The 27,428-nt window shown below is 60.2% G+C and overlaps 3 protein-coding genes and 2 long non-coding RNA genes across 9 annotated transcripts; 2 read left to right on the top strand and 3 right to left on the bottom strand.

Annotated features, from left to right (window-relative positions):
• Positions 1 to 32: 32 nt before the first annotated feature.
• Positions 33 to 6,575, bottom strand: RAB5IF (RAB5 interacting factor). Its single transcript, XM_065691565.1, has 4 exons — positions 6,334 to 6,575; positions 4,401 to 4,504; positions 2,377 to 2,506; positions 33 to 1,768 (listed from the first exon to the last, which is right to left on the bottom strand). The coding sequence occupies exons 1-4, from the start codon at positions 6,460 to 6,462 to the stop codon at positions 1,727 to 1,729; spliced, it is 405 nt and encodes a 134-aa protein (XP_065547637.1). The 5' UTR covers positions 6,463 to 6,575; the 3' UTR covers positions 33 to 1,726.
• Positions 6,576 to 8,320: 1,745 nt separating this feature from the next.
• MYL9 (myosin light chain 9) lies at positions 8,321 to 15,095 on the top strand. The gene is made up of 5 exons (XM_065691187.1): positions 8,321 to 8,424; positions 9,294 to 9,365; positions 12,790 to 12,993; positions 14,080 to 14,241; positions 14,407 to 15,095. The coding sequence occupies exons 3-5, from the start codon at positions 12,810 to 12,812 to the stop codon at positions 14,577 to 14,579; spliced, it is 519 nt and encodes a 172-aa protein (XP_065547259.1). The 5' UTR covers positions 8,321 to 8,424; positions 9,294 to 9,365; positions 12,790 to 12,809; the 3' UTR covers positions 14,580 to 15,095.
• On the bottom strand, positions 8,991 to 12,367 carry LOC136020263 (uncharacterized). The gene is made up of 2 exons (XR_010615259.1): positions 12,224 to 12,367; positions 8,991 to 11,587 (listed from the first exon to the last, which is right to left on the bottom strand). It is a non-coding gene; the product is annotated as an uncharacterized LOC136020263 (long non-coding RNA).
• Positions 15,096 to 18,501: 3,406 nt separating the features above from the next.
• TGIF2 (TGFB induced factor homeobox 2) lies at positions 18,502 to 25,595 on the top strand. Of its 5 annotated transcripts, none has more exons than XM_065691182.1 (3): positions 18,502 to 18,690; positions 19,513 to 19,751; positions 23,048 to 25,595. In XM_065691182.1, exons 1-3 carry the CDS (start codon positions 18,651 to 18,653, stop codon positions 23,630 to 23,632), a joined length of 864 nt encoding a protein of 287 aa, XP_065547254.1. In that variant the 5' UTR covers positions 18,502 to 18,650; the 3' UTR covers positions 23,633 to 25,595. The 5 variants fall into 5 exon arrangements, with proteins under 5 accessions (XP_065547254.1, XP_065547258.1, XP_065547256.1 ...); XM_065691186.1 differs by lacking the exon at positions 18,502 to 18,690 and adding an exon at positions 18,953 to 18,967; XM_065691184.1 differs by lacking the exon at positions 18,502 to 18,690 and adding an exon at positions 18,956 to 18,970.
• LOC136020262 (uncharacterized) lies at positions 24,266 to 27,022 on the bottom strand. Its single transcript, XR_010615258.1, has 3 exons — positions 26,839 to 27,022; positions 25,533 to 25,894; positions 24,266 to 24,402 (listed from the first exon to the last, which is right to left on the bottom strand). It is a non-coding gene; the product is annotated as an uncharacterized LOC136020262 (long non-coding RNA).
• Between the last annotated feature and the right edge of the window lie 406 nt (positions 27,023 to 27,428).

Raw genomic sequence — 27,428 nt, forward strand, 5'->3', positions numbered from 1 at the left:
CTTTGAAGACCAGAGGATACAGAAGCTGCACAGTGGATTACCAGGCAACATTTATTAGAGCATTTCAAGTATACAATGATTCTACTGATGGCTGTGAGCAGCTAAGATGCAAATGGATGCCAGTAGGAAAGGGTGACCTAGAACTAGCAGGCAATTAATGTGGGAAATTAATGCTTTCAGCTGAAAGAAGAGGAAAAGAAAGTATCAGATTAAAAGACTGAGTAAGTTTGGGGATGGGGAGGAGAAAGTATAGAAGTTCTTATTTGAGATCACTTCAATTGGCAACTTACAAGTAGCAGAAGCTGTCTGCTATTGCACTCTTCCCTTGGCATCCCAAGGACCTAACGTGTGCTTTTTTTCCACTGAGAACAGACAGCATTTTCCCTGGTAAGAATGGAGTCCTCACCAATGGGTGCTTCTGGAGTCCTAGCTTAGCACTTAGAGAGATTTAGATCCCTGGCTTTGCATGCTCACACGAGAACCAGGCTGCTGGACTTCCACCAGCGAGGAAGCAATGCAGACTTTCAGCAAGAGCACACTAAAACTATCAACTCCTCACTATAAGGCAGCTGTAGGTCAGGACGCTTTTGGGGTGCCTGAGCTTGTTGTTTAGAAAAGCAAGGACCACATGGCAACAAGACTACAAGGTCCTATGACAAGAAGAAGGACTGTGCGTGTTTCCCAAGAGCTATTTCTGAAGACACGGCCTTAAAAATATCTTAAAGCAGAGACTCCCCCATTGATGCACAAAAAGGGCACGACCAGGGAAGGACTGAGCTCTGAGGTGATCACCTCCCAAACCACAGGCTAGGGACCATGCCCAATTTGCATTTAGTAATTCTGCATTTAAGATAATAGCTGCCTCAGTTGTGTCTTAGCCTCCTGCATTTAATAACAAGGAGCAGCTGAATTCAAGAGCTTAAAAAATAAAAGGGAATTTAAATGCTTAATGTTTAAAAGGGCATCTCCAGAATGACTGTCCTTCAAGACCACTAAGCTCTGAGGTATGTGATGGCAGCTTAGCAGTCAGGCTAGCAGAATGCAGCGGAGTTTCTAAGCCTCCCGAATACACCTTCGTTAACCAAATGAATCACAATTCTTTGGAGCAAAATCGCTTAAAAACTTGTCTTCAGCAAAGACCATTTAAAAACTCTGGTCGCCAACCAATTTGCAAGTAAACGAAAACGTATTAGAAACAGCAACAACACCGGCTGTTAAATCAGATCAGATCTGATCACTACAAAACCATGCTAAGGACGGCCACACGACTCCCATCCTGGATGCTGCCAGGGCCTTCCTCACACACATCCTACGACTGCTTTGTAAAAAGTGTTTGTCTAAAGGACAACAATGGAAGACATGTCTGGACTTCATGAGACTTCAAACAGAAGGGCATACATACATTAAATTAACAGACTCAACCTTCAGCACAGAGGAGTTTGATAGAGTTACTGGCTGGAGTCACAGAAAGTTCCAAATTTGAACAGTCTTGAACCACTCCCAAAAATTCCAATGGCTTTATAAGAGTTCCAACAATTAATGGGTATATAAAACGGAGACGGACTTCTCCAGCAGAAGAGTTGGGGCTCTTCCAGGCTAATCAGACCGCTGGTACAGAAGGGAGTTGATTTGTCTTCCCCCACCTTCCCACCAGTCCACTAAAGACTATGATTTATTAAAACCTTCTTGATTTACTGACGGCTGATTTAGCAGGCTGCAGACTGTGTCAATCATAGTGGATGGCAGTATAGAAGATTATCCAAACAACCTGTGGAGAAGAAAGGAAGTGAAGGTTATTTTGATGCCTCTGGAGAGGGTTCAGATGCAGAAAGCAAGCCTCATGCTGTGCTCTCAATAGGGGACTGGGGACTGAATTCCAGCTTTGAGACGGTCTAAGAGATGTTAGGATCACCACGCACCACAATCAGTGGCATTCAGCTTGCTTGCCTTCTAGGGTGTCTCCACATTAAAATCCCACCACAATCCCTCTAGTGATCTAGAAACACCCCCAAATCAAATCACTGACTGTATTCAAACTCATGGAGGGGGTAAGGGAAAAACAAAGACACCCAAAGCACCAGTTTGGGCAAAACTAGACAAGACTCCACCAGGCTGGGGAGACATACAAGTTAAGTGGTAGACGCGGAAGTATACCTGCCATTCCTACATCGTCTCCTACAGACACATCCCAGCATACTGTATTTCTTTGTCAGCAGCCACCAGATTGTGGCATTTGCTTTCCCAATCAACTTCACTTATAAGGTGATGTGAGCACATCTCTCTTTTATCAGCACCTCACCTGCTCTTCTTCCAGGTCTCTTCCCTCAGGAAGTGTACCAATACAATTCACTAATCAAAGAAACCAAGAGGCATTACCAGAAACAGTGCAAAAGATGTCATGAATCCTTCCTTTGTGAGCTCCCACGTCCCACCATACTCCTCCTCATCTATCTGCTGGAAGCTGCTGAAGTAGAGGTACAGAACACCAGCATTGATCAGGCAGAATCTGGAAGAAAGAGATTAGGAACCATCATTTTGGTGATACAGGACACAGGTAACCAACATGCCATATAGCAAAGTAGCACAGAAGCATCTTTCATCCTCAGCAGAGAGGAAACAAAGAGGAACGCTGTTCCTGCAACACTTCCCAGGCAGCTCAGTCCTCTTCCTTAAAAGAGCACCTTGGGAGCAGCTTGTCAGGGCACACCAGGTATGGATGAACTTCACCTCACAGGGCACAACCTACTCTTAGTAAGGCTCCAGACACAGCAGTTAAAAGCTGGAAGTATCAGCAGATCTGCAAACCCTGCAAGTTTCCCTATCCTGCAGATCAGCAGCAGCCCTGCTCCCACACAGGATCCTATTTCCTTATGTGTGCTACTTGATTTTGAGGCTGCTAAGAGGGAAGACTGTTATCCTCCATGCTCAGTGTGCCACCATTAGTGTCCCATGGCCAAATGCAGTGACTCAGAGAGCCAGGGAAGGCTCGACAGCACCCGCAGAGCAAAGGTCTCTGGTTCAGCGTGAGACAACTCAGTGATCTCTAGGCTGTGCCAACAGCTACACTGCAACAGAGAGAAAAACCATGAGATCCTGTTTGTGCTTAGATACATTTGGCTTCAGAACGCTCCAGCTTAGGACTGGGGTAACCTGGGGAGTGACAGGTACATTCCCTGGAAAGCAGGCTGGGTAGGAAGGGCAACACAGGCTGACACGCACACACAAGCTGGGCGAGTGGCAGCAAGCTGCAAGCAGCTGCGTGACTGCACACCATAGAGAAAGCACCCACACAGCTCTGGAAGCTTTTAGCTTTTCCACTTACACCGAATCACTTTTATTTCTCATTAACATTTAGCGCAGGAATTGGCTTAGGTGCCTTGTGAATTAATGGATGACTAAGTAAGAACAATGCTTCTCAGCTATTCGCATCTGTTACTGGGAGCACTTTAGAGTTAACTGTTTGCATGTAGCTATCGAGTCCCTGTTGGAGCATCACTGCTTCACAGCCCCTCTTCCCTAAACTTCAAACTTTTTCTTCTTCCCCTCTTAGACACTTGATGCTACTCCCTCTGCTTTCTTGCCCCAGCCAGGACACGCAGGAGGAGGGACAAGAAGACGAGTCCATTTTGCCTAAGAAAAGCTGTGAGGGTGCAAGCTTGACCAGGAAACCTTGACAACCAAGACACCCCAGAGCAGGGCTGTGTTTCCCATCACTGGTGTCACTCCAGAGGCTTTTGAGCCAAACATTTTCATTTCATAGCTCACTGCAGCCTTTGGACACCAGCGGGGAGGTGACCTGAATCCCATGTCTCAGTGGGGAGCTTTTGCCTCTCCAGGCACTGCCTAGAAAGGAGCTGCAGGAGCACTGCCAGCGGTGCCGCTTCATCCACTCGCTACCTGTGGTCTTTGTGTTTGGGAGAAACCTTTTCTTTCCCAAAGAGAAGCTGCCCCTCTTGTTTACTTACAGAACCCCCTCTCCAAGGAGGGCTCCCGACTCAGAGAGGATGACTACCACACCTTCCCCTCCAGGGGCCTGACTTCTTCAGTGGCCACAGCAGGCACCATACTCATAGCCCTGGTTCACACATACCTGAACAGGCCACTTCATAACTCAACTAAACCTCTCGTTCCCTTCTTCTAACCCTGCTCCCTTTAATAATAATAAAATAAGAAAATCAACAGTAATTCTAAAAAGCATTAATCAGGCTGAGGAGAGAAAGAGGCTGACGAAGACACGTTCTGATTTGTATGAATTTCATGGCAAATAACAGCCTGGAACGCACCGCTGGCTCACAGACTGCATTTGGCAGCCTGTTGTTTATAGCACAACTTTAAACCAGACACAAAGTCAAGTCCAAATGTGGGAAAGTACATGAGACAGAAAAGGAAATAAACCTTACACTGCTATTCCCACGAATCCCTTCAGTGGAACTACTCCCCAGATGATTCCCAAAATAACTGCAATGATCTGCCGGAACCAGTAGATCACATCTAAAAACTCGTCCTGAGGAGATAAAGCACAAGAAAGATTTTGGCATTTACTTTGTATCCTTTTTTTAAAGCATCATGCAATTAACAGGTGAAAATTTAATGCACTGAACACTTAGTTTTCCATTTCACGCAGCAGATATTCTCCTCAGAGCAGACGAAAGCAGCTTATGGCATCACACACGCTGGATTCCCTGCTTCCAAATTAAGTATACAGCTTTGTCCTCCAACGGGCCAACTGCACAGGCAACACGTATGCAGGCCCCTGGTTAAGTAAAGATCCAATTCTATAACAGTTCACTGCAATAGAAGTTTAAAGACCTCTTTACGCTTTTAAGAGTGTTACAGCCACTCTCAGTGCCCCAGGCCCTCCCCTTCCCAGGGGCAAATGCTCCCAGCAGCCAGCTCCAAATCACAAACCACCTCTCACACGTGTTACCAGCGCTGTCATTCCTGTCTGTCCGCAGGGCCCAGACTGCTCTGAGCACTGCAGCTGGGCAGTGCTGACTCATGTGTTAAAGTTCACTTTTGCTCACAGCCTTTTTCCTCCCCAAGGACTGCCCAGCACACCCCCAGCACCTCTGTGATTTTACTGCAGGATGCACACAGTTGTTTGGCTCCACGTGGAAGCCTAGAATCCATGTCAGACGTGGCCGTTTCTCTCCGTGACTACGTTTCTCAGCCATTTTAGGCTTCAGTTCACATCCTACGGCATCAAAATACTGCCTCAGCCCTGCTCACTCTGAAAACGCTGCCCAGTTTGTCAGAAGGGGATGAGGGCGAGCACAGGAGAGCAACTGCAGCTGACGAGGAAAAGCGACATGGATCCATGGCTGCCCCTTCAGAAGCGCAGGGCAGGGAACGCATCTTCTCCACAGTGAATGGCACAGCCAGCAAACCAGGGAGCGGACATCCATGAGGCGGTGCAGGAGCTCGGAGCACCCTGTGTGGGTGCTGCTGGGGGTGGCAGCAGGAACAGGCACTGACCAGGAGCATTAAAGCACCCAGGAGAGATGCACAGGGAAGACCTCATGAGCGCTAAAGCCCCCGGGAAGTCTGTGGCAAACCTGGAAGCTTTGCTGACAAACAGGAGCATCATGGGCAAGCTGAGCACACACATTAACTTGTGTGGAAACCAAAAGACACACGAGATGGTGAGGCCAGGAGAAGCCAAACAACAGCTGAACAACTGTCGTGAGGTTAGTCCTCTGCGAAAGCAGACCTATGCTGTGACACCGTAACAGTGGAGCTCCTGCAAGCCTGTTCTTGCTGCCATCCCGTCCCTTCGGAGCTGACAGCTCAGCTGGATTTGCACACATACTTCTCACAGTAGATATTTCTGGTTTTCTTTTAATTACACAAAGTATCTTTTGATCCAATCCTACAAAAGTTCGATCCAAGTTTAACCGCGAGTATCTCAGTACGAACACCGTTTGCGTTTCCTTCGGCTCGCACCCATGGGGCAGAGAAGAGCCAGGGCTGCTGTGAGCTACAGCAGAGGTGCCACATCTGCCTTCGGGACGGACGAGTCCTCCGCTCAGCAAAGGAAACCGCCGCGCGCCAGCTGCGCGGCGCGGAAGCCACCGCTGGATTGCAAGCGGGCACGCCGCGGAACAGCCCCCGGCCCTCACCCAGCCGCTCGGCAGCCTCGCACCGGCCCAAGCGCGGCCTCACCGAGCGCACGGGGCACGGCACCCGCGGGAGGGCTCCGCCGCCGCCGCCGCCGCCGGCCTCCCGCGCACCGGGGCGGGCCGGAGGTGCCAGCGGCGCTCCCCGCGCAGAGCCCGGTGCCGGTGCCGGTGCCGGTGCCGGTGCCCGGCCCGCCCCCCTCGGCCGCAGCCCCACCTTGTCGTGCCACGCGGAGTCGCTGCGCAGCGCTTTGCCCCACACGGAGCCGCGCGCGGCCGCGCCGCCGTTGGCCACCGCGTGCTGCTGCGCGTGCGGCGGCTCCTCCCTGCGCCGCGCGCCGCTCATCCTCCCGACGGGAACCGGAACCGAAGCCGGGCCCGATCCCGGTCCCGTCGCCGCCGCCGCCGCCGGTCCCGGAAGCGCCCACCGACCGGCGTCACCCGCCCGCGCCCCCCGCTCCGCCAATCGCGGCGGCGTGTCGCGTCACACGTGACACCGGCGAGCGCCGCGCCCCGCTACGGCAGGGGAGAGGGGTCAGCCGGGAGCGCGGGTACCGAGCAGGGACCTCAGCACCGGTAGATGGGCGGCGGCGGCCGCGGGGCGCAACGGGCCCGTGTCTGTCGCCGCCGATCCTGAGCGGCCCCCGTTCCTGCGGGCTGCGGGGCAGCGCTGGGCCCAGCTCTGGGACAGCAACGCGAGACGGACGTGGAGCTGCTGGGGCGAGTCCCGAAGCTCTCCCCTGTGAGGGTGCTGAGGCGCTGGCACAGGGTGCCCAGAGAAGCTGTGGCTGCCCCATCCCTGGCAGTGCTCAAGGCCAGGTTGGACACAGGGGCTTGGAGCAAGCTGCTCCAGTGGAAGGGGTCCCTGTCTGTGGCAGGGGCTGGAGCTGGAGGAGCTTTAATGTCCCTTCAACCCACACCAGGCTGGGGTTCTGCGATTCCCTGGGCACCGTTTCCCCTCCTCGCTGGCTGTGCTGACTGCAGGTTTCCATCATGCTTCGCTCTCTGCTCAGAACCTGTCGCTGTGCGTTTGCATCCCTGCATAGCTCCCTCTGGAGATGGGCTGCAGGACTGGGGGCTTTTGGAGCAGGGCAGCCTTTGAAATAAACCGCGGTTCTGCAGGGCACTGCCCCTTGTTGCTGTCCGAGACATTACAGCAGGCAAGCACCACGGAAATCATGCTCTTGGAAGTGTATGCAAATGAAATGATCACATGCGGGGTCCTAACGATTTGACTGGGGTTTAATACCCTTGCCTCACAAGGGCAGTGCTGTTCAACTTAGAAGAGCTGATTTCCTCGTGAAAAACCGCATCAGGAGCGGTTCCTCCAGCACGGGGTGGGCAGGGTGCGTGTTGGGACCCCCTCCCCGAAACACTCCTGGTGTCCCCCGTTCCCTGCTCCTCTGCAGGCTGAATTCTGGCCCCAGCACCATGGGGTCCCGTGAACCAAAGGTAACCCCCCTTGGGATGACGCCTGGGAGGCATCGCTCTCCCAGTGGGCAGCCCGCAGGATCAGGAGGTGGCTGCGGGGCTGGGATGCGGCACAGGGCTGCTGATGGGAAGGAAACATGGGTGAGACCTGAGGAGTCTCGGGACCAGTGCCCTTCCTGCCTCAGGTGTGGGGTGGGAGCTCCCCATTGCTGAGCGTCTGGGCTCCAGACCCCGGATCTGGAGCGGGGCAGCCCCCTGGCTGTTCTCATTCCGAACTGCTGTCTAGAGAACCTTCACGGGGCTCTTTCACTGGGTCCTTCTGTGGGCACACAGCTGCGGGCAGAGGCAGGGCTCAGCACCCATCGCCCACCATTCCCTGTGCAGCATTATCCCACTGGACCCCTGGCCCGTGGCCACCCCGGGTGCAGCCATCGGATGTCCTCAGGGCCTCTCCCCGTGCCCGCTGCCAGGGACATGGCCCAGGATGAGCCATCACCCCGGACCCGTGGCCAGCACCACCCATGGGTGCCCCAGCTCCGCATTGCGCGGCATCCCCCGTGCCCCCGGGCTGGGGGCCGCAATTCGCTCCCAGGGACCCCTGGACCCGCCGGGTCCCAGCCCCTCGGTGCAGCCCCGAGCGCCATCTCCCCGCGGACACGCGTGGGGCGCTCCCGCTGCCCTTTCGTCTATATAAGGCCGGGAGCACGGGCCGGGGTCCGTCCCGCCGCCCGGCCCCGCCGCATTCTTCTGCCTTGTATGGGCCGGGACGGGGCGGGCGGCACCGCCCCGGGCCCCGCTGCCCGCCCTAGGGCCGCGCCGCGGGCCGGGTCCCGGCAGAGCAGCTCCGGCCGCCCCGCAGCATCGCGCTTCGGCCCAGGTGAGGCGGCTCCGCCGCGACCCGGCCCCGGCGCTCCCCGTCCAGAGCGGGACCGGAGCCGAGCGGCCACGGGCAGCGCGGGAGGGAGGGACCGGGAGGGACGGAGCCGAGGCAGAGCCGGCGGGGCGGGATGGAGCCGGGGGCAGAGGGAGGGACCGGGAGGGACGGAGCGGGGTGAACCTGGAGGGGACGGGAGGCGGCGGCTGCCCCGGAGGGAACGGAGGAAGCAGGAGCGGGGCGAGGCGGTGGCAGGAGAAGCCCCGGGGCTTCCCCCTCCGGGAGCCCGGCAGGGATGTCCCAGCCAGGGGAGGCGGGGATCGGTCCTAAGCGAAGCGCTCCGTTACCGTCTGCAGCGACTTGGAGCTGGGACGTCCCTGGTGCTGCAGGAGCAGAGCCTGAGCCCGGGGCTTCACCCTCCTCCGGTCTGGGAGAGCTGTTCCTGTCTGGAACATTGCTGTGTCCCCCAAGTCTTATTTGCCGATGGCCAGAGCCAAGATCCAGATGAATGCGGGATGCTCCATAGATCCCCCAGTGACCTGTGAGCAACTGCAGGCAATAAACCGTCATAAGGCAGAAAAGCTTTACTCAGCTCGTTCCCTTCCGTCTTAGAGGAACGTTGTGTTTTGTTTAGCCTTGGCCATGAAAACTTGAACTCCTTTTGGCTTCCTTCCCTGCGTGCCCTTTGGGTACAAAACGTTAGGGCTGTGACAAAAGCCAGAGGGGCTCTAAAGCATGGATGTGTGGGAGAAGGCGGCGTCCGGAGCGGCATTCCTGGGGCGGAACATCCCGAGTGTCAACAACCGCCGCCGCTGACCAAAGATGGTTGCGTTTCTCCTCTCACTTCATTTTTTCCCCCTCGCCACTGGCAGGCTCCGTGCGGCTGTAGGAGGAGTTTGTGGTCACCTCCCCCTCTGAGGCGCTGCGGCCAGATCCCCACTGAGGTGAGCCCTGTAACTCCCTTGGGAATCAACAGCGCAGGGCATGTTGTGCTGAGGACCCGCTGCTGCGGGGTCCTGTCTCCCAGCCCCACCGGGCACCAGGAGGGTGCTGGGTGCTGGGTCCGTTTCACGGTGATGGGTGGCGTCTGTGCAGGGTCTTCTCGTGGTGGCCCCAGAAGCTGTGCTTTGGAAGGTTTTGCTTGTGCCTCATGGGCACGGTGAGGGCCTTGTTCACTGAATGGGGTGGGAAGGAGCTAGTCCAGAACGCTCGGAACCAAGCCCCGCCGGGTCTCTGGTATGCGGCAGGAGCTGAGGGAGGGATGGGGTGAATCTGTCCCGGGGGTTGCTGCACACTTGGCCCTGGCTCCCGGTGCTGCTCCGCTCCTTCCTGTCCACACATGGGACCCACTCACTGCCTTCAGCGCCAGCGGACGCACATCACGAGGTCTCTGCCAGGAGCTTGTGGTGGAGAGGAGCTGTGAGCAGGTGATGTCCCTCTGAGGCTGTGCTGGAGACCGTGGGGCAGCCCCTGCCAGAGCAGCCTCCTGCGTGGCCAGCTTTAGAGGCACACCCCTGAGCAGCATAACCCGGGTGGCCGCAGCTTCTCTTGGGCAGGGAGAAGGCACAAGGCCGGTGGTGCAGGAGGCAGAGAGGTCACCTTGGCAGGAGCAGTGCAGGATGAGGGAATAAGAGCTGCTGGTGCTGGGACGAGTGAGGTGACCAGGTTGGCACAGGGCTCTTGTGCCAGGCTGGCTGCGGTCTCACCCGGTGCTAATGTCCTTGGATCTGCTGCCTGCTGGGTGGAAGCAGCACTGGGATGAGCAGCTCTTTAGCAGGAGCTGGCAAGGCCAGGACCCGTCTCTGCGGGTTTCCTTCTTGCCAAGGAGGAAGCCAAGGCTTGGTGCCTGCACCACTTGGCTCAGCTGAGTTCACCCCACGTGCGGGGCATCACGGCCAGGCATGAAGCGATCTGGGTGTGGAGTGGGAATCCCAGATGGGCTCGAAGACCCAGCTACAGAATGATCAGGAGATGCCCAGGCTGAGCTGGGCCCTGGGACCAAGCATCTTTCCAGGGCATGTTTTGGATCAAAGAGCAAACCCACGCGCTGCCAAAATCACACGAAATCCCCCTATTGAGAGGCATCTCTCTGGAGACGGTGCCAGGCTGCGCTTCTGCTGCTGGTCCCAGCCAGGGCAGGGCAGATATTTCAGCCCCTTGAAACAGAGATAGCAGGAGGGGAGGGAAAGGGCAATGCATGGGGAGGGCTGGCAGAGGCTGTGCCAGCACAGGAGGAGGCTGTTTGCTCTGCCCCAGCCTGTCCCATGCTGGGGTCCCGCTGGAGGGATGCTCTCCAAGCCCTGCGGTCCCCTTGGGTGCATCAGCATTAAGGACCCAGCTGGGAAGTGCATCCCGGATCAGCGCACGCAGGGCAGCCAGACCTGCTGCTGGCACGCAGCTCACTGCGGGCGTCGCTTTGTGCTCTTCATTCAACACAGTCTGGCTCCTAACTGTGCCCTGCGGAGAAGGCAGGAACCCAGGCACGGCACAGAGCGGAGCAGGAGCACCCTGCGCTTGCCCTAGGGAATTCATTCATACGCCATTAATTTAACATTGCCCCCCAAGAGCTGCTCCCCAGGCAGATGCTGACCCAGATGGGGAAACTGAGGCACGGGGCTATGAGGGAGCAGTGGCTGCAGTAGGAACGTGAGGGCTCTGAGCAGCATCGCTCCCCTGGGCTGACCCTGCCCCCAGCTTTCTCCTGGGGCTGTGTGGGAGCAGTCATCGCCATCCCTGCGCCCGGCAGGGTTCGACCGGGAGAGGCCTGAGCAGCCTCCTCTCAGGCATCATCAGCGGTCACCGCGCGCGCTGAGCACCTCGTAAGGATCCCATCTGGGTCCCAGCACCCACGGCACAGGGTGCCTGCAATAGTGGCTGCTTCCCTCAGCCTGGCAGCGTGGGGGGATGTCGCCAAACCCCGCTCGGAGGCTCTGAAGGAACGTGGGTACCACCTCAGCCTGGGGATGGGCTCAGCGTGGGCTGGGGGCAGGACTCCCTCCTCTGAGAGACCAGGGTTTCCTGCCATGGTCCTGCCTTGGCAGTGTTCGGGATCCCGATGGTCCCTTTGCCATTCGCACTGGGACTGTCATTGCCCCAGCTGTGTCCCAAAGGTCCGGCCATCCACTGCTGCCCCTCTGGGCTGGTCCCTTCCCGTGCTGTTCATTACCTGTAATGAGCAACAGCACCAGCCCTCAGCACCCACGGTCCCACTGCTCCCCCCCAGAGGCCCACTGCTCACCCCACTGCTCACCCCACTGCTCACCCCACTGCCCACCCCACTGCCCACCCCACTGCTCACCCCACTGCTCACCCCACTGCCCACCCCACTGCTCACCCCACTGCTCACCCCACTGCTCACCCCACTGCCCACCCCACTGCCCACCCCACTGCTCACCCCACTGCTCACCCCACTGCCCACCCCACTGCCCATCCCACTGCTCACCCCACTGCTCACCCCACTGCCCACCCCACTGCTCACCCCGTTGCTCACCCCACTGCTCACCCCACTGCTCACCCCGTTGCTCACCCCACTGCTCACCCCACTGCTCACCCCACTGCCCACCCCACTGCCCACCCCACTGCTCACCCCACTGCTCACCCCGTTGCTCACCCCACTGCTCACCCCACTGCTCACCCCACTGCCCACCCCACTGCTCACCCCACTGCTCACCCCGTTGCTCACCCCACTGCCCACCCCACTGCTCACCCCACTGCTCACCCCGTTGCTCACCCCACTGCTCACCCCACTGCCCACCACACTGCTCACCCCACTGCTCACCCCACTGCTCACCCCATTGCTCACCGCCTATGCTGGGGCCCTCCCATGGGTCCCCGGGCAGAGCATGGGGCTCACCAGGCACTGCAGCAGGAGGGAGGCAGCGGGCGGCCTTTGGCCGGGCTGGAGCCGGCAGTGTCGGAGGTGGATGGACGGTGGGATGGACGGAGGGATGATGGATGGAGGGGGAAGGGAGGCAGTGGAATGTGAGGAATGTGCCCGGAGCAGATAACCCCTTCCCGCTGGGTGCTGGGTGCTGTGCTGAGCCCACCTCCCGGGGAGGTGGCTGTGGGCTGCTCTGCGCAGTGAAATGAAGGATGCTGGGGAGCCCTTCAGCCCAGGAGCTGAGCTGGGAGAGCCCCGACACAGGAGGAGATGCCTTGAGGGGGGGTATTGCTAAGCTCTGCCCATCCCCATGGCTCCCCGGCACTGACGGCAGTGGGGGATGCTGGCTGCTGCGCTTGGCATCTCTCCCTGTGCAGGGGGTGCAAAGGGGGCAGGCAGGAAGCAGGTCTGGGGGGGCTGAGGGTGCGGGCAGCGAGCTCCCATGTCCGACCCTGCCACCACTCGTCCCCCTCCTGCCCTGCCCGCAGGTGCCCCCCCCGCCGCCAGGATGTCCAGCAAACGCGCCAAGGCCAAGACCACCAAGAAGCGCCCGCAGCGCGCCACCTCCAACGTCTTTGCCATGTTCGACCAGTCACAGATCCAGGAGTTCAAGGAAGCCTTCAACATGATCGACCAGAACCGCGACGGCTTCATCGACAAGGAGGACCTGCACGACATGCTGGCTTCCCTGGGTGAGGAGACCCTGCCCCACGTGTCCCCCGGCCCCTCGGGGGCACGCGGGGAGAGCTGCTGCGTGACCCAGTGCCGAAGCCTGCCTTTGGTGGGATGCATTGAGGCACAAACCTCCTGCTTTGGGCCAGCCTGATGCCGGCTGCCAGGCTGGGGCGGGAGGAGGAAAAGGGATTTCTGTGCTGGCAGCAGTTGCCTGTAGAAGGTGTTTGTGGAGACACCCAAGGGCAGCAGCTTGGTTCGTTGTGCTCGCTAGAAGGGAAGGGACCCTGGGGGTTGAAGCTTTGCTATGAGCAACCACCAGGCACAGCTATGGAGTATTTGAGTAGCCTCACCCCTGAGCATCGCTCGGGCTCATCCCCTCTGGGACAAAGCCCTCCCATTGCTCTCAGCAGAAGGGGCTGGTCCCTGCACCAGGGATAACTGAGCCGGTTGGGACCCGCAGCTCCGGCCGCGCTCCCCATCCGAGCCCTTCTTGGCTGCAGGCACGGCTCCAGGCTCCCAGCTCCCAGCTCCCGCTCCCTGCGGCGCTCAGGGGGCTCTGTCAATGATTGACCCGGCAGCCAAACCTGTTCTGGGGGTCCTGCCTGGCCCCGCGCCCTCCTCCCGCTGGGCTGGAGCAAAGGGGCCGTGCGCTGGGGGCAAGCAGAGGAGGTCAAAGCAACCCCCGTGCAGCCGCGGCAGGAGCAGTGTTAGAGACATCGGCAGAGGAGGCTTGTCCTGTGTGGGGGCATTGCTGCCCCTCTCCTCTGGCGGCGCTGGGTGTCAGCGGCGAGGGGAATGGGACAAAGCCATGGGGTTAGTACCTGGCAGCCCCCAGATGAATTCCTGCAGCTGCGTCAAGGCTGAGCCTGGCAGAGCTTGGTTCGAGTGGCAGTCTTGATCCAGCCCGGTTGATTCCATGGGGAGAGGGGCTGAGTGCGGAGCACTGGGCACTGCAGAAACCCCTTCCCGTGCCCATGGGGTGGGTGACCACGCACCAACAGATTCATTTGCAATGAAAACCACCCCAGCTGGGTGCATGGCCTTGGGATGGGTGCTGGGGGGAGAGGGGACGCTACACCCGCACCTCTGCCTGTGTCTGGCAGGGAAGAACCCCACTGACGAGTACCTGGAGGGCATGATGAGCGAGGCGCCAGGGCCCATCAACTTCACCATGTTCCTCACCATGTTTGGGGAGAAGCTGAATGGCACCGACCCGGAGGACGTCATCCGCAACGCCTTCGCCTGCTTCGATGAGGAGGCGTCAGGTAGGGCACTGCCTGCACAGCCCCATGCATCCATGAGGAAGGCCGGGGCCAAAGCCTTTGGGATGGTCCCCAGGTTGCTCCAGGGTGGGAGATGCGCAGGGGTGTCCTCGGCTCAGCAGTCCCACAGTGTCCCCTCGCTAACACCACCCTGTGCCACCCCTGCAGGCTTCATTCACGAGGACCATCTGCGCGAGCTGCTGACCACCATGGGAGACAGGTTCACGGACGAGGAGGTGGACGAGATGTACCGCGAGGCGCCCATCGACAAGAAGGGCAACTTCAACTACGTGGAGTTCACCCGCATCCTGAAGCACGGAGCCAAGGACAAGGACGATTAGAGCCTCACCTCTGCCCCCTCCTGCGCACACCCCCACTGCCCCTCGGCTCCCCTTTGCTGCCCCACAGCAGGCTCCCCCCATGGGAAGCAGCTCCCAGGACCAGCACCCCGCATTGGGTCACGCTTGGAGGGGAAGCGCTCCCATCACTGCGCCGCTGCGTGCCCACCCATCCGCGCCGGACCCCCAGCACCATTCCTACCCACAGGCTCGCTCCACTGGGACCCCCAGCCTGGCTGTGACCCCCCCCTCGAAGCCACCGAGCTGCTGGTCCCTGGGGCTGGGGCGAGCATCCCAGGCAAGTGCTGGCCTGTGGGGGTTCTGGCTGGCTCGAGCCTGAGCGATCCCCGTCTCAGGACCATAGCACAGAGAGAAAGCACCTCTCCCCTCTCCTCCTGCACTCCCTTTCGTCATGGTTGCTCCACTTTGTTTCCTGCCTGTTTTATGGCTTTAGAGCCTGCGATCTGAGGGGTTCAGGAGGCCGAAGCGGTGCATAAAACCTGACGGGTGTGATCTGGAGATGTGCTGCGTGTGGCTCTTGCTGTGCTCCCGGGGGGGACTGGGGGTGGGTTCAGGAACTGCAGCAGCAGCCCCAAACCAGCTCCCCTCCAGGCTCCTTCCCTAATTCCCTGCTGCACCAGGGAATAGCCCCCAGTTCTCCCACTTCCAGAGCCATGTCCCAGCCCTGAAGGCTGCCGGAGGAGAGGATGCTTTTGAACAGCCCCCTTCCCGGGGACACACACCAAAGTGAATGGCTCACTTTGGGGCACATGGGGTGGCGCTGGAGATAAACCCAATGGTGTGGGAAAGGGCCTCCAGCTTCTGCAAGGGCTCTGCTGTGCTGGGGGCAAACTGTCTCCATCCGGGAGTGGTGCTCGGCACGGGACTCGCCCCAAGGCTCAGTTTGTGGGACCGGATTCTCCCAGTGTTGGGAGTGGGATGGTGGCCACCCAACCCAGATGAAGTATCAGAGGGTGGGCAAAGGGAGCAGAGGGTCCTGCCTGGGAGAGGTCGGTGCCTTGGGAGGCTGCCTGAGGTTTCCAGCACCCCTCTTCGGGCTCTTGCTGCCCGATTGTCTTTCCAATTGCTGAAGTTTAACAGCATTATAATGTCAATGGGCCCTGAACAAGCCCCTAGTGAGGCCAGGCAGGGAGAAGCCCCTGCCCTGGCCCCTCACCCCTTGCTCCATGGCTCCTGCTCCAGGCTGGCTTTGCCCCAGGATTCAGGCACCCAGTGGGGTTTTCCCAAAGCTGCTTCCACGCTACCTGTACCTGCAGGCCCAGGGCAGGTATTTGAGCTCAGGGACCATTTCCCTGGTGTCTCAGTTGGGCACAAGGCTTAGTACAGCCCTTTCCAAAGGGCGGGAGCAAAAGCAGGCTGCTGGAAGGACAGGTTTGCACGCCTGGCCCCACACCTCCCCTGGGCTTCACCAGCCCACACCGCGCTCGCGTTAGCAGAGCAATGGCAATCTGGGGGAACCGTTTCACTCAGGGCAGGGAAGGTTTAGCAGCAACTAAAATGCTTTAAGGAATTCTCTTGTTTTCCTTGCTATTTAATCCCGCACTGCTCCACACAATCTGCTTTGGATGGGCCAAAACCCTATCATGGATGGGTTTTGCGACCTTTCTCGATACCCAAAGGGATAGCCATGGGAAGGGGAGGGAAGGGAGCTGCAGCATGGCCTGTGAGGACACAGCCTGGGAGGGGAGAGCAAACACTCCTCTGCCTGGAGAAGGGCAGGACCTGAGGCACTGGGGTTGTGCGAAGGTCCCTGGGGATGCTGTGCTTGGCTTGGGGAGGATAAGTGTGGAAATCCTCATGGATTGGGGGAATGGACATCCTTAAAGGGGAGGTCTCCTTGCTGCGGCGCTGCTGGTCAGAGTCATCTCCATTGCAGAGGCTGGAGGGGACCAGCCTGCCTTGTCCATACAGCCCAGGGGTGCCTGACCCCTGAGCTTCTCATTTCCTAGTTACTACATCAGAAAGCCGCCAAAGGAAGCACCGGTGGTGCCTCAGTGCTCTGAGGTCCCTGGGGCTGTCATAGAACCAGGGAATCAACTGGGTTGGAAAAGAGCTTTGAGATCATTGAGTCCAACCATTCCCAGCACTGCCAAGGCCACCACTAACCCATGGCACTGAGGGGCTGGCCCTGCAACCAGTGCCGGCCCACGGACACCAGTAACCCCTCGGTGCTCAGGTGCTGGGGTCAGCATTAACACGGCTGGGGGAAAGAAGGAGCTGGTGCGGTGCCTTGTGGGGATGCCCATGGGTGCGGGTCCCTGTGCGGGTGTCCCGGGTTGGTATCCCTGCTCAGGTGTCCCTGTTTGGGTGTCCCTCTATGGATGTCCCATGCAGGTGTCCCTGTACGTGTGTTCCATGCAGGTGTCCGTAGGTGTCCCGGGTGGGTGTCCTGTGCGGGTGTCCGGGGGTGTGTCCCGGTCAGGTGTTCTGTGCAGGTCTCCCTGTTCTGGTGTCCCCGGTTGAGTGCCCCTGTTCGAGTGTCCCATGGGTGTCCTGGTGTGGATGTCCCTGTTCAGGTGTTCCTGTTTGGGTGTCCTTGTTCAGGTGTCCCTGTTCGGGTGTCCTTGTTCGGGTGTCCCTGTTCGGGTGTTCCTGTTCAGGTGTTCCTCTTTGGGTGTCCCTGTTCAGGTGTCCCTGTTCGGGTGTCCCTCTTTGGGTGCTCCTGTTCAGGTGTCCCTGTTCAGGTGCCCCTGTTCAGGTGCCCCTGTTCGGGTGTTCTTGTTCGGGTGTCCCTGTTTGGGTGTCCCTGTTCAGGTGTTCCTCTTCAGGTGTCCCTGTTTGGGTGTCCCTGTTCGGGTGTTCCTCTTTGGGTGTTCCTGTTCAGGTGTCCCTCTTTGGGTGTTCCTGTTCAGGTGTTCCTGTTCAGGTGCCCCTGTTCAGGTGTTCCTGTTCAGGTGTCCCTGTTTGGGTGTTCTTGTTCGGGTGTCCCTGTTCAGGTGTCCCTGTTTGGGTGTCCCTGTTCAGGTGTTCCTGTTCAGGTGTCCCTGTTTGGGTGTCCCTGTTCGGGTGTTCCTGTTCGGGTGTTCCTGTTCAGGTGTCCCTCTTTGGGTGTTCCTGTTCGGGTGTCCCTGTTTGGGTGCCCCTGTTCAGGTGTCCCTGTTCGGGTGTCCCTGTTCAGGTGTCCCTGTTCGGGTGTTCCTGTTCGAGTGTCCCTCTTTGGGTGTTCCTGTTCAGGTGTTCTTGTTCAGGTGTCCCTGTTCAGGTGCCCCTGTTCGGGTGTTCTTGTTCGGGTGTCCCTGTTCAGGTGTTCCTCTTCGGGTGTCCCTGTTCAGGTGTTCCTCTTCAGGTGTCCCTCTTTGGGTGTCCCTGTTCGGGTGTCCCTGTTCGGGTGTCCTTCTTTGGGTGTTCCTGTTCAGGTGCCTCTGTTCAGGTGTTCCTGTTCAGGTGTCCCTGTTTGGGTGTTCTTGTTCGGGTGTCCCTGTTCAGGTGTCCCTCTTTGGGTGTCCCTGTCCGGGTGTCCCTCTTTGGGTGTCCCTGTTTGGGTGTTCCTCTTTGGGTGTCCCTGTTCAGGTGTCCCTGTTCAGGTGTTCCTCTTTGGGTGTCCCTGTCCGGGTGCCCCTTTTCGGGTGTTCCTGTTCAGGTGTTCCTCTTTGGGTGTTCCTGTTCAGTTGTCCCTGTTCAGGTGTCCCTGTTCGGGTGTCCCTGTTTGGGTGCCCCTGTCCGGGTGTCCCGGATGGGTGCCTGGTGCAGCCCCATTCAGCGGTTGCTGGGGGGGGGGTCCCTCCTCCCTCTGGGCACCGTGTCCCTCCGCGGGGCTGCCGCCAGGTCCCGGCCCGGCTGGCGGCGGGGCGGGGGCGCGGGTGCCGCTGCCCGGTGCGGCGGCGGTGACAGCCGGGGGCGGGCGGGCCGGGGCCGGGGCCGGGGGCGGGGGGCCCGGCCGAGTTCCTGCCTCCTCGGGAACAAAGGGAACTCTGTCTCGGCATCTGTCACCGCCGCCCACCCAAAACTTTTCGCTGCGCCTCGGCCGCCCGCCCCGCCGCCGCGGGAGGGCCCCGCTGCACCCCCGGCACCGGGCACCGGAGCGGCGGCGGCGGCGCGACCCCGGGGCGGCCCATGCAAGGGCCGAGGAGGCGGCGGCGGCGGCGGCCCGGGGGTAAGAGCGCAGCGGGGCGGGCGGCAAACATGGAGTCCCGGCCGGGCTGCGGCGCGGCGGAGCGCAGCCGAGTGCAGCCGAGCGGCTCCGGGCCGGGCCGAGCGGACCCGAACCGACTCGGGCTGGGGGAGCGGGCACGGCGCGGTCCCGCCGCCTTTGTGCGGGCCGGGCCGGGCCGGGCCGGGGGCCGCCCCCGGCGTGAAAAGTTTGCGGGCGGCGCGGCCGGGCGCGCTCGGGGGTTTTGTTCCCTCCCCGCGCCGCTTCCAACTTGGCCGAGGTTGTTCGTGCGGTTCGGGGCCGGCTGTGCCCGGTGCGGGGCCGCGGGCGGGTCTCCGGCTCCTCTTTCTTTCTCCTCCGCCTCCCCCCTGGAGCGGGGCGGGGGGGGGGGGGGGGGGTGCCGGGGCCGGGCTCGCCGCTCCCCCGCTTTGTGTCGGCGGGGCCCGGCCCGCGGTACCTGTTGCGGGAGGGGGGGGGGGGGCCCGGCGGTGACAGCGGCGCGGGGAGGCCGCACAATGACCCCGCGTGGTGCCTTCGCCCGCAGTGGCTCCGGCCTCTTCCTCCGGCCGAGATGGATTTACTTGGAGTTCCCCCCCGCAGTGTTCCGTTTGTTATCGGCTGCCCCGAGCCCCGCAAAGAGCCTGGCGGGGGGTGCTCAGCCGGTGCCTGTAACTCTTCCCCCCTCGGGGGGCTCATCTGCATCACCCCAGAGCTGGGCAAGGAGCCGCCCCCCATGTTCGAGGTGCGGGGAGGGGGGGGGGTCTGTGGCTGTGCTCCCCCTGCACTCCCAGCCTGATGCCCGCTGTCGGTTCCTGCCCTTGTCAGGCTTTAAGCAGGAGAGGTCTGCGGGCAGCTCCACCATGTCGGATAGTGACCTCGGGGAGGACGACAGCGCCACGTCCCCCGACCCCTCGCAGCCCAACAAGAGGAAGAGAAGGGGCAACCTCCCCAAGGAGTCTGTGAAGATCCTCCGGGACTGGCTGTACGAGCACCGCTTCAATGCCTACCCCTCGGAGCAGGAGAAGCTCAGCCTCTCGGGGCAGACCAGCCTCTCCGTGCTGCAGGTAGGAGCCAGTCCCTGCGTCTTGGGGGTGCTGCTGGGTCCTGTGCTGCGGTGCTTGGGGAGGGCCGGACTGCGACAGCCCAGCTGAAGAGCCCAAAGGATTTGGGATGTTGGAATCACTTGCCACTGCAGGGCAGGGAGGAGGCAAGGGAGGGAGCGCAGGGGAGCAAAGCCACCGGCACATGGCAGCATCCTTTTGGGAAGAGGTCTGAGCCCTGGGGACCAGTTTTATGGCAGGGCTGGAGTAGAGCTTTTTGGCCGGCCAGAAGATGGGATGGGGACCACCTCAGCAATACTCTGTTAGCAACAGCCACTAATGGGTGGGAGGGCTTCAGGGGGGGCTGCTTTATCCTCTTCCCCTGGACACCCCCAGTAAAGGGGCCAGGGCTACTGCTCCTCTGCACACATCGCTGGGCATTTGCAGCACCAAGGACTGGCTGGCCCAGCTGCCCCCGGTTACACCAGGTGTATTAAGGAAACCCCAGCCCAGCTGAGGGCTCTGGGGCAGGAGTCCCCCTGCCCTGCTCCTGGTTGTGGGCTGATGTTCTCCTTGGGGTGCTGTGATGGATGCCCAGCCAGGAGCAGTGGGGATGAGCAGTGCTTTTCCTTTCAGCTTTGGCTTTCACCCTGCCTGCTCTTAGGGTGTCAGGAGGAGCTGCCTGTCCCGCTGATCCATGGGAACACCAGCAGCCTTCCTGGCAGGGAAGGAGATGCTCTGGTTCTGATGGCAGGGTAGGAAACAGCTCTTGTGTGCAGGGCAGCAGGCAAGGGGCAGTGGGTTTGCAGCCGAGCTCCTCTCCTTGGGCTTTCCCCTGCACCTCTGGCTTCTTTCCCTGCAGCTCAGCGTGGCCCTGGCCAGGCAGACACCGGTGTGTGGGCAGTGGCTGTGTCTAGTTTCCGTCTTCCTGGCCAAGGTTAACTTTCTTTTCATTTTAATGGATTATTTAAATCCTGGCTTTGCACCAAGTTTGTGTCCGAGCTGCTCTGAGGTGTTGGTCCCGGGAGGGCTTTGAGTCAGAGCACAGCGATGGGTTTGGGGCTGCAGGAGTCTGGGATTGTCATGGACCAGGGCTGGTGCGGACAGGACAAACCCAGAGATACGGCCTCTGGCATACAGGGGTTTACCCAAGGGCTGATGGCGGTGGGACTGCAGGTGTTCATGCCCTGAGCAGTTCGGGTCCATGGAGGATGCTGCAGGCACATGGGCTTGTTTTGAGGTGTGGCTTTGCCGTGCACTGGCTTTTTGTCCCATGGGACTCCCTGCAGCCAGTGTGTGCCTGGTGCAGAGGCTGCCCCAGTGCCCCCCCAGGCTGGGGGTCCGCTCCGGGGGCATTTCCCATGGCTGCCACTGGGGTCTGTGTCAGTCTGAGGTGACCCAACAGGCTGCAGTGGGGGCTGCTCCGTCTGCGAGTAGACGCCTGTTGGGTGGAGGTGCGGGACACGCTTTGGCTGCAGGGTTTGATCCTTCAGTGCTGATCCAACGCCTCCAGGAGCCTCTTGAGCACGAGGCTTTGCTGCTGCCACGCGCTCCTGGTTGGTCAGTTGTGTATCCAGGGAGCTGGAGCCGGGTGCTGGCACCGCACTCCCAGCGCAGCTCCCCCAGCTCTCCAGGGCAGAAAGGTACAAAAGCGGTGCCTGCTCCTGGAGAGGCTTCCCAGACAACAGCAGCTTTCCAAGCGTGTGCCCTCCTGTGGGGATGGACTCTTCCTCCCTGCAGAGGGGGTGCTGCTCTCGTGGTGGTGGTGGGGGCAGCCACTGCCCAAAGTGACAGCCCGGGGTGCGCTTGTGGTGGGGCCGAGCGATGGCCGTGCTTGGAAAGGAGCGAAAAGCTTCTTGCTTCAAAGCCGAGGTTGATCCCAGCTCCCAGGCAGGTGACACCGTGCGGTGTCCTGCAGTGCCACTGGTGCCTGTGCCCATCTCTGTGCTGCCTTCTCCAGAGGGAGCTGAAAGCTGGAAGGAGATGCTGGGGGCACAGCAGGATTGTAGGGGCTTCTCGGTGCTGGTTGGGGTTTTTGTTGGAAGTCCAGCCCTCTGCTTGGGGATTACAGCAATTGGTGGCCATGGGATCACAAGATCATGTCATGGGGACCCAGCTAAGGCTCACAAGGGAGGGTTTGGCAGGGAAAAGGGGGTGAGACGAGTGTATGTGAGGATGTTAAATGACAAACACTGTCTCAAAGACAAAGAACAACTGAGATCTTGCTGCGATCGAAGTTGTGGTGAGTTCTCTCTCCCTGGGGGAAATATTTTCCATAGCTGTTGATTTAGCAAAGATCAGTCATTTTCCCCCCTGATTTATTCTCTTCTAATTGTTTTCTAGGAAGAAATCAGTTATTTTAATGTAGCCTTTTATAGAAAGATGCTGAAACAATGCATGGCCGAGGCTGAATACATGGCTGCTGCGTTTCTGAAGGGCCTCCTTTTTGGTGTGCAGATGTTTGGAAGAAGTTTAAAGTTGGCTGTAGCCTCGTTGGCAGGAGGCACGGGAAGGTGTGGACGTACTGCCGCAATCCCTGCCGCCCCCTTAGGGGATGGGGGCTGCAGCTCTGTGAGCTGAGAGGGTTGAGGGTTTTCCATCCATGCTGCTGCCTGTCTGCTCTGTGCAACCTCAGTGCTCCCATCCAGGCTGGCACCTGGAGATGGGGAAAACTCCCCCCCCCCGGAACAAACACTTGCTGGATGCTGTTGGGCTCCACGCTGGCTCTGTGCAACACCCCAGGCTCTGGCTGCAGGACAGGAGAGACCCTCAGGAGGGTGCTGGAGGCTGCACCCCACTTCATCTGCGCAAGGCTGGGCACTGTCAGCTGCTGGGACTTCGTGGTGTCAGTGCTGAGCGCATCCTTCCCTGGGGAAGCGGGCTGCGCAGCCCCAGGGTGCAGTCTTGCTGTGGATCATGGGGTGGCTCAGCCCCAGAACTGCCAAGACTCTGTTTGATACTGGCACGATGAGAAGGTGCCAGTGGTTCTGTCGGGTGCTGGCACCATGCACGGTCCCTGCCCGGGTGTGCTGGCAGGGCTCGGGGGAGCGTTGTGCAACAGGCAGCCGGGATGGGGCTGCGGGGAGGAAGGGGCTTGGTGGTGCCAGGCAGGAAGCAGCCGGCGTTGGGGTTTCCGTGCGTGCCTGGGCAAGCCCTGCCTGGAGCAGCTCTGCCTCTGCGGAGCCCCACAGGACGGAGGTGCAGGGCTGGGGGGCAGACCCACTGTGGGAGCTGCTTGCTGGGTCTGGGGAAGCTTTTGCTACCTTGGCTTCGGGCTCCCAGCCCTGTGCTGACAGCGCTGTGCCCTTCTCTCCTCCCAGATCTGCAACTGGTTCATCAACGCGCGGCGGCGGCTGCTCCCCGACATGCTGCGCAAGGACGGGAAGGACCCCAACCAGTTCACCATCTCCCGCCGAGGGGGCAAAGCCGGCGACGTGGCCCTGCCGCGGGGGGCTGCTGCCGGCTCCGGGGTGCTGGTGGTGCCCCCCGTGACGGCCGCGGGGGCCTCCAAGGTGCTGTCCATGTCCGTGTGCCCGCAGGTACTGTGCCACCCTGCCCAGGCGCTGGGCAGCAGCCTCACGGTGGTGAGTGCCCACAGCCCCGACTGGGAGAAGCCGCCTGGGCCGCAGCGAGTGGAGCCGGACCCTGTCCCCAAGGCAGCGCCGGGTGCCCCCGGCAGCACCATGACCCTGCTGGCCCGCGCCGAGGCAGCCAGCCCCACCAGCGGACTCTTCAACACGCCGCCCCCCACGCCCCCCGAGCTCTTCGGGGACGACTTCAGCAGCTTCCAGCTGCTGGTGGAGGTGGCGCTGCAGAAGGCGGCCGAGCTGGAGTCGCAGCGGCAGGGGGGGCAGCTGCCCCCCTCGCCCCAGACTGAGCCCCCCGCAGCCGCCCTCTCCAAATAACCCCATGGTCAGGTCCTCGGGGTGCCTGACCCGCCCCCCCCCCCCCCGGTGCCATCCCTGCCTGCACCCCCCGATGAGCTCGTCATGGAAGAGGACTCCTGCCTTTTGTGGGGCTCTGGTGTCTGTGCCAGCCAGGATGGGGAGAGGAGGGACTGTCCCATGGCTCCCATCTGCTGCCCTTGGGAGGATGCGGCCATTGTGTAAAGGCCTTTGCAGCTTTACTGACCTCTCCCTGCCGCCACGGAGGGTAACTGTGGAGCTCCCCTTGGGAAACCTGCTGACTCCTTTCTCTCTGCCCTGTACACAAGGGTCCAACGCCGCTTCTTCAGGGAGAGAAAGAGAGGATTGGTGTTCGTTTTCAAGTTGGTGTCTGTTTTAAGGACTGTGGATGAAAAGCTTTTCCTCCCAAATCTCTCATCTCTTTCCCCGCCCCCCTTCCTCCCCTTTTTATTTCCCCTTTGTTTGTGGAGGGCCCTCCTGGTACCTTGTGCTGGCAGAGCCCTGCCTTGCCCAGTGAAGGGCAAAGCACAGATGAACTGGAAACCCGAAGCCTGTGGTGCTCTTCCCACATGGAAAACACGGGACCCTCCTTTTTTTGTTTAGATGCTGCCAGTAGAAATCTCCATGGTGCTGTTTAGCAGTTTTCTTGTTGAAACATTTTCCCTTTAATTGTGATTTATTACATGATTTTTATTACGTTTTTGTTTCTTCTCTTCAGCATTTCCACAGCCCCTCCGTGTTCCTCTCCAGTTCCTGCTCAATGTTGTGCCCTGGAACAGAGAGCGCGGTGCAGAGCCTGTGCGGTGCTGACTGCAGGCGGCTGCTGGGGGTGGATGTGAAGCTGAGACTGTGAAAACTTTATATCCAACTTCTTGATTTTCTCGTTTTTTTGGTTAAAAACTAGTGTGGGCAGGGGCATGTTGTGGGCAGGGGCCTGTGTGGTGACCTGTTAGTGCAGCACTCACAGCCCGCAGCCTACGGGCTCCCAGCAAACAGAGCTGCCTCATCCACCAGCCGCGCTGGGAAGCGGAGGGATGAGTCCCTTCCTCCTGCTCTCGCTCTCCAGGGCTGGTGGCTGCACGGTGCTGGGGACCTCTAGTGACAAGCTGGTCCCTGCTGGGAGCTGGCTCTGCCCCAGCCTGGGCATCGCTCACCGACAGCCTGGGTGCTGCGCTGGTCCTGGCACTGAGCTGTTGCTGTTTCACTGCGAAATGTAAGTTAAAGAGCGGTGCGCACCTATGTTATCTATCCCGAGAAACACTAATCCTAGGAAATTAGCCTGACTCTTGAGTTGCATGATTAGAGTTCATAACGTCCAGAGGACCTGGTGCTCTGCAGGGGTTGGAGCCAGAGGTGCGGGGGGAGCAGCACCCTGCCGGGTGGTGGGGCCTGGAAGGGAGCAGCACTGGTTTTAGTGGCTGGTGTTGCCCTTCCCTTTTCCTCAGAGAGAAGGTGATGGGGAGAGGAGCTCCCGAGTGCTGCTGGGGCTGCAGAAGGTTTGTGCCAGTGCTGTGTCACAGGCTGGGTGCCCCTGAGCTGCACAGGGGGGGCTCCAGCACTGGCATGGGCAGAGGATGCTCATGGGGTGGCTGTGAACATCCCCTTCCTCCTCTCCCCCAGCTCCATTTTACACCCAGCCTTTGCTCTTCCTGAATTTTAGGCCTCCCTCCCTTATTTGTAGGTCGCCCCCACCCTGCAGGTCAGTTTCTTCCCCCCAGAGAGGCTTTTTGGTCTCCTCCCATTAATTTTGCCCCAGTCAAACCAAAGCGGTTTCCTCCCCGAGGGCAGGAGTGCTACAGCTCTGCCTGGGCCATGGACCTGGAGATGGACCAGAACGCGTGGGGAGGGCAGGGATTGTTGGAATGAAACGTACGGAGCAAAACAAAACTGCTGTAAATACCTTTTTGTTCGTTCTTCCGTTGTCAAATAAAAGTTTTCTAGTTTGTTTCTTGTTTTTTAAGTACGAGCCGTGTGTGAGCCTGGACTCTGTCATCTGCGGTGGCTTCACTTGCTCCTCCCTTACCACCAGCTCCCACCTGGGCAAAGCTGCTGCAGGGGCCTGAGGAACGTGCTGGGTGTGGAGAAGAGTGGCCAGTGCCTGGTATGGGCCATGCTCCATCAGCTGGGCTGATGGGATGGGACGTGCTCGCTTCCCACAGCATCTGATCACGGAGCCAGGAAGCATCTGGCAGCAGCAGAGGGCTGATGCGTTTGTGTCTGCTCTCCTCCTGGCCAGCACTGGGGAAATGAGACAAGCAGCCCCTTGGAAGGGGAAGAAAGTAGCAACGTCAGTGGGGTTCCTTCACGGTTTGCTGGGGCTGGAGCCTGGAGGTGGGCAGAGACCCAGAGGATACGGGCGCTGCATCAGAGCTGGGCTCAGGGCTGAGTGAGCCCCTTGTATGCACTGGGAGTGCGAGTGCTGGTTCTTCACAGAGAGCCTTCAGCTCAGGGCTGCAGGCTCTGTGCCAGGCCGGTGACTGCTTCCCTTGGCATGAGACATGCCCTGCGCCACAGCAGGGGCTAGCACCAGCTCAAGCCCTTTGCAGCCCTCTGGCCACCTGTAGGTAGGGTGACCCGATGGGCTCTGCACCCCTTCCCCGGCTCCCCTGCCCTATGGAAGGATGGAGGCACAGGGCCTCAGGGGAGCCCCTGGGCAGCTCTGGAGACAGGACCGGCGGCAGGCATCCCCCGGCCTGGAGCCAGCTCTGGGGCAGGGGACTGTGAGCTCAGTGAATGTGAACCCTGCCTGCCCCTCCTGCAGCCTCAGGTGAGCGCCTCGGGGCTCCTGAGGACCCACGGGAGGGGTGACTCGCTCAGGTGAGGGACCCGTGCAGGGCATCACACTGCACCCCGGCACAGCGCGACGGGGATGCACAGCAAGGGGGGCTGAGCCCGCAGGGACGTGTGCTCAGCGCAGTGCAAACCGTGCCCTCCTGCTTCCTGCCGTGCTCCTCAGACCTGGCGCATCCTCGCTCTCCTGGTTCTGCTTCTCAGGGCACACACCACGGCCCCCGGGGCTGGGGTGCTCTGGGGCACTGGCCTCCAGTGACACGTGCGGGGCTGGTACCGCGGCGTCCTGCAGGCAGGCACTGGCACACGGGGTATGCACGGGAAAAATGAGTGCGGAGCGGAGCAGGCAGGGCACGGAGCAGGCAGGGCACGGAGCAGGCAGGGCACAGAGCAGGCAGCCCCTGCCAGGGACATACCGGGGATGCACAGCGCAGCGGCTCACCCTTCGCCAGGGCCACCCCGCCTGCCGGGGCACCAACAGCACCGGGGGGCTCTGCCCAGCCGAGCCCTCCCCAGAGGTGCCCAGGGCAGGCTCAGCCCCTGGGGCCTGCGGGGAGCCGCGGGAGCCGGCGCTGCGAGGCACAGAGACCCCGTCGCGCCCCGTCCGGAGCTCGGCGCTGCTGCCCGCGCCGGCCCAGCAGCGGCCCCGCCCTCACGCCGCCGAGCCCCGCCTCCAACCGCAAGCCCCGCCCCCTCTCGGCACGCACTCATTCCATTTGCCACAGCAGTCACGCAGCCTGCTATGATTGGCTGCCGGCAGCAGACACCCCGCCTACAGGCTTACCCGGAAGTGCATTTAACACAGAAGGCCCACCCCTTATGTGCACAGGGCGCAGCCATTTTGTTTCACCCGCCATCTTATAGCAGGGAGCAGCCATTTTGTTAAACGTCACGCAGCTCTGATTGGCTGAGAGCTCTTTCTTGACATCCACGTGCGTTCAGGCTCCCCCGTGATTGGCTGCTGCCGCCTCAGGACCCAGAAGAGTAAAAATACAGAGATTTATAT

This window comes from Lathamus discolor, chromosome 11 (genome assembly GCF_037157495.1).
Source record: "Lathamus discolor isolate bLatDis1 chromosome 11, bLatDis1.hap1, whole genome shotgun sequence".
NCBI lineage: Eukaryota > Metazoa > Chordata > Aves > Psittaciformes > Psittacidae > Lathamus > Lathamus discolor.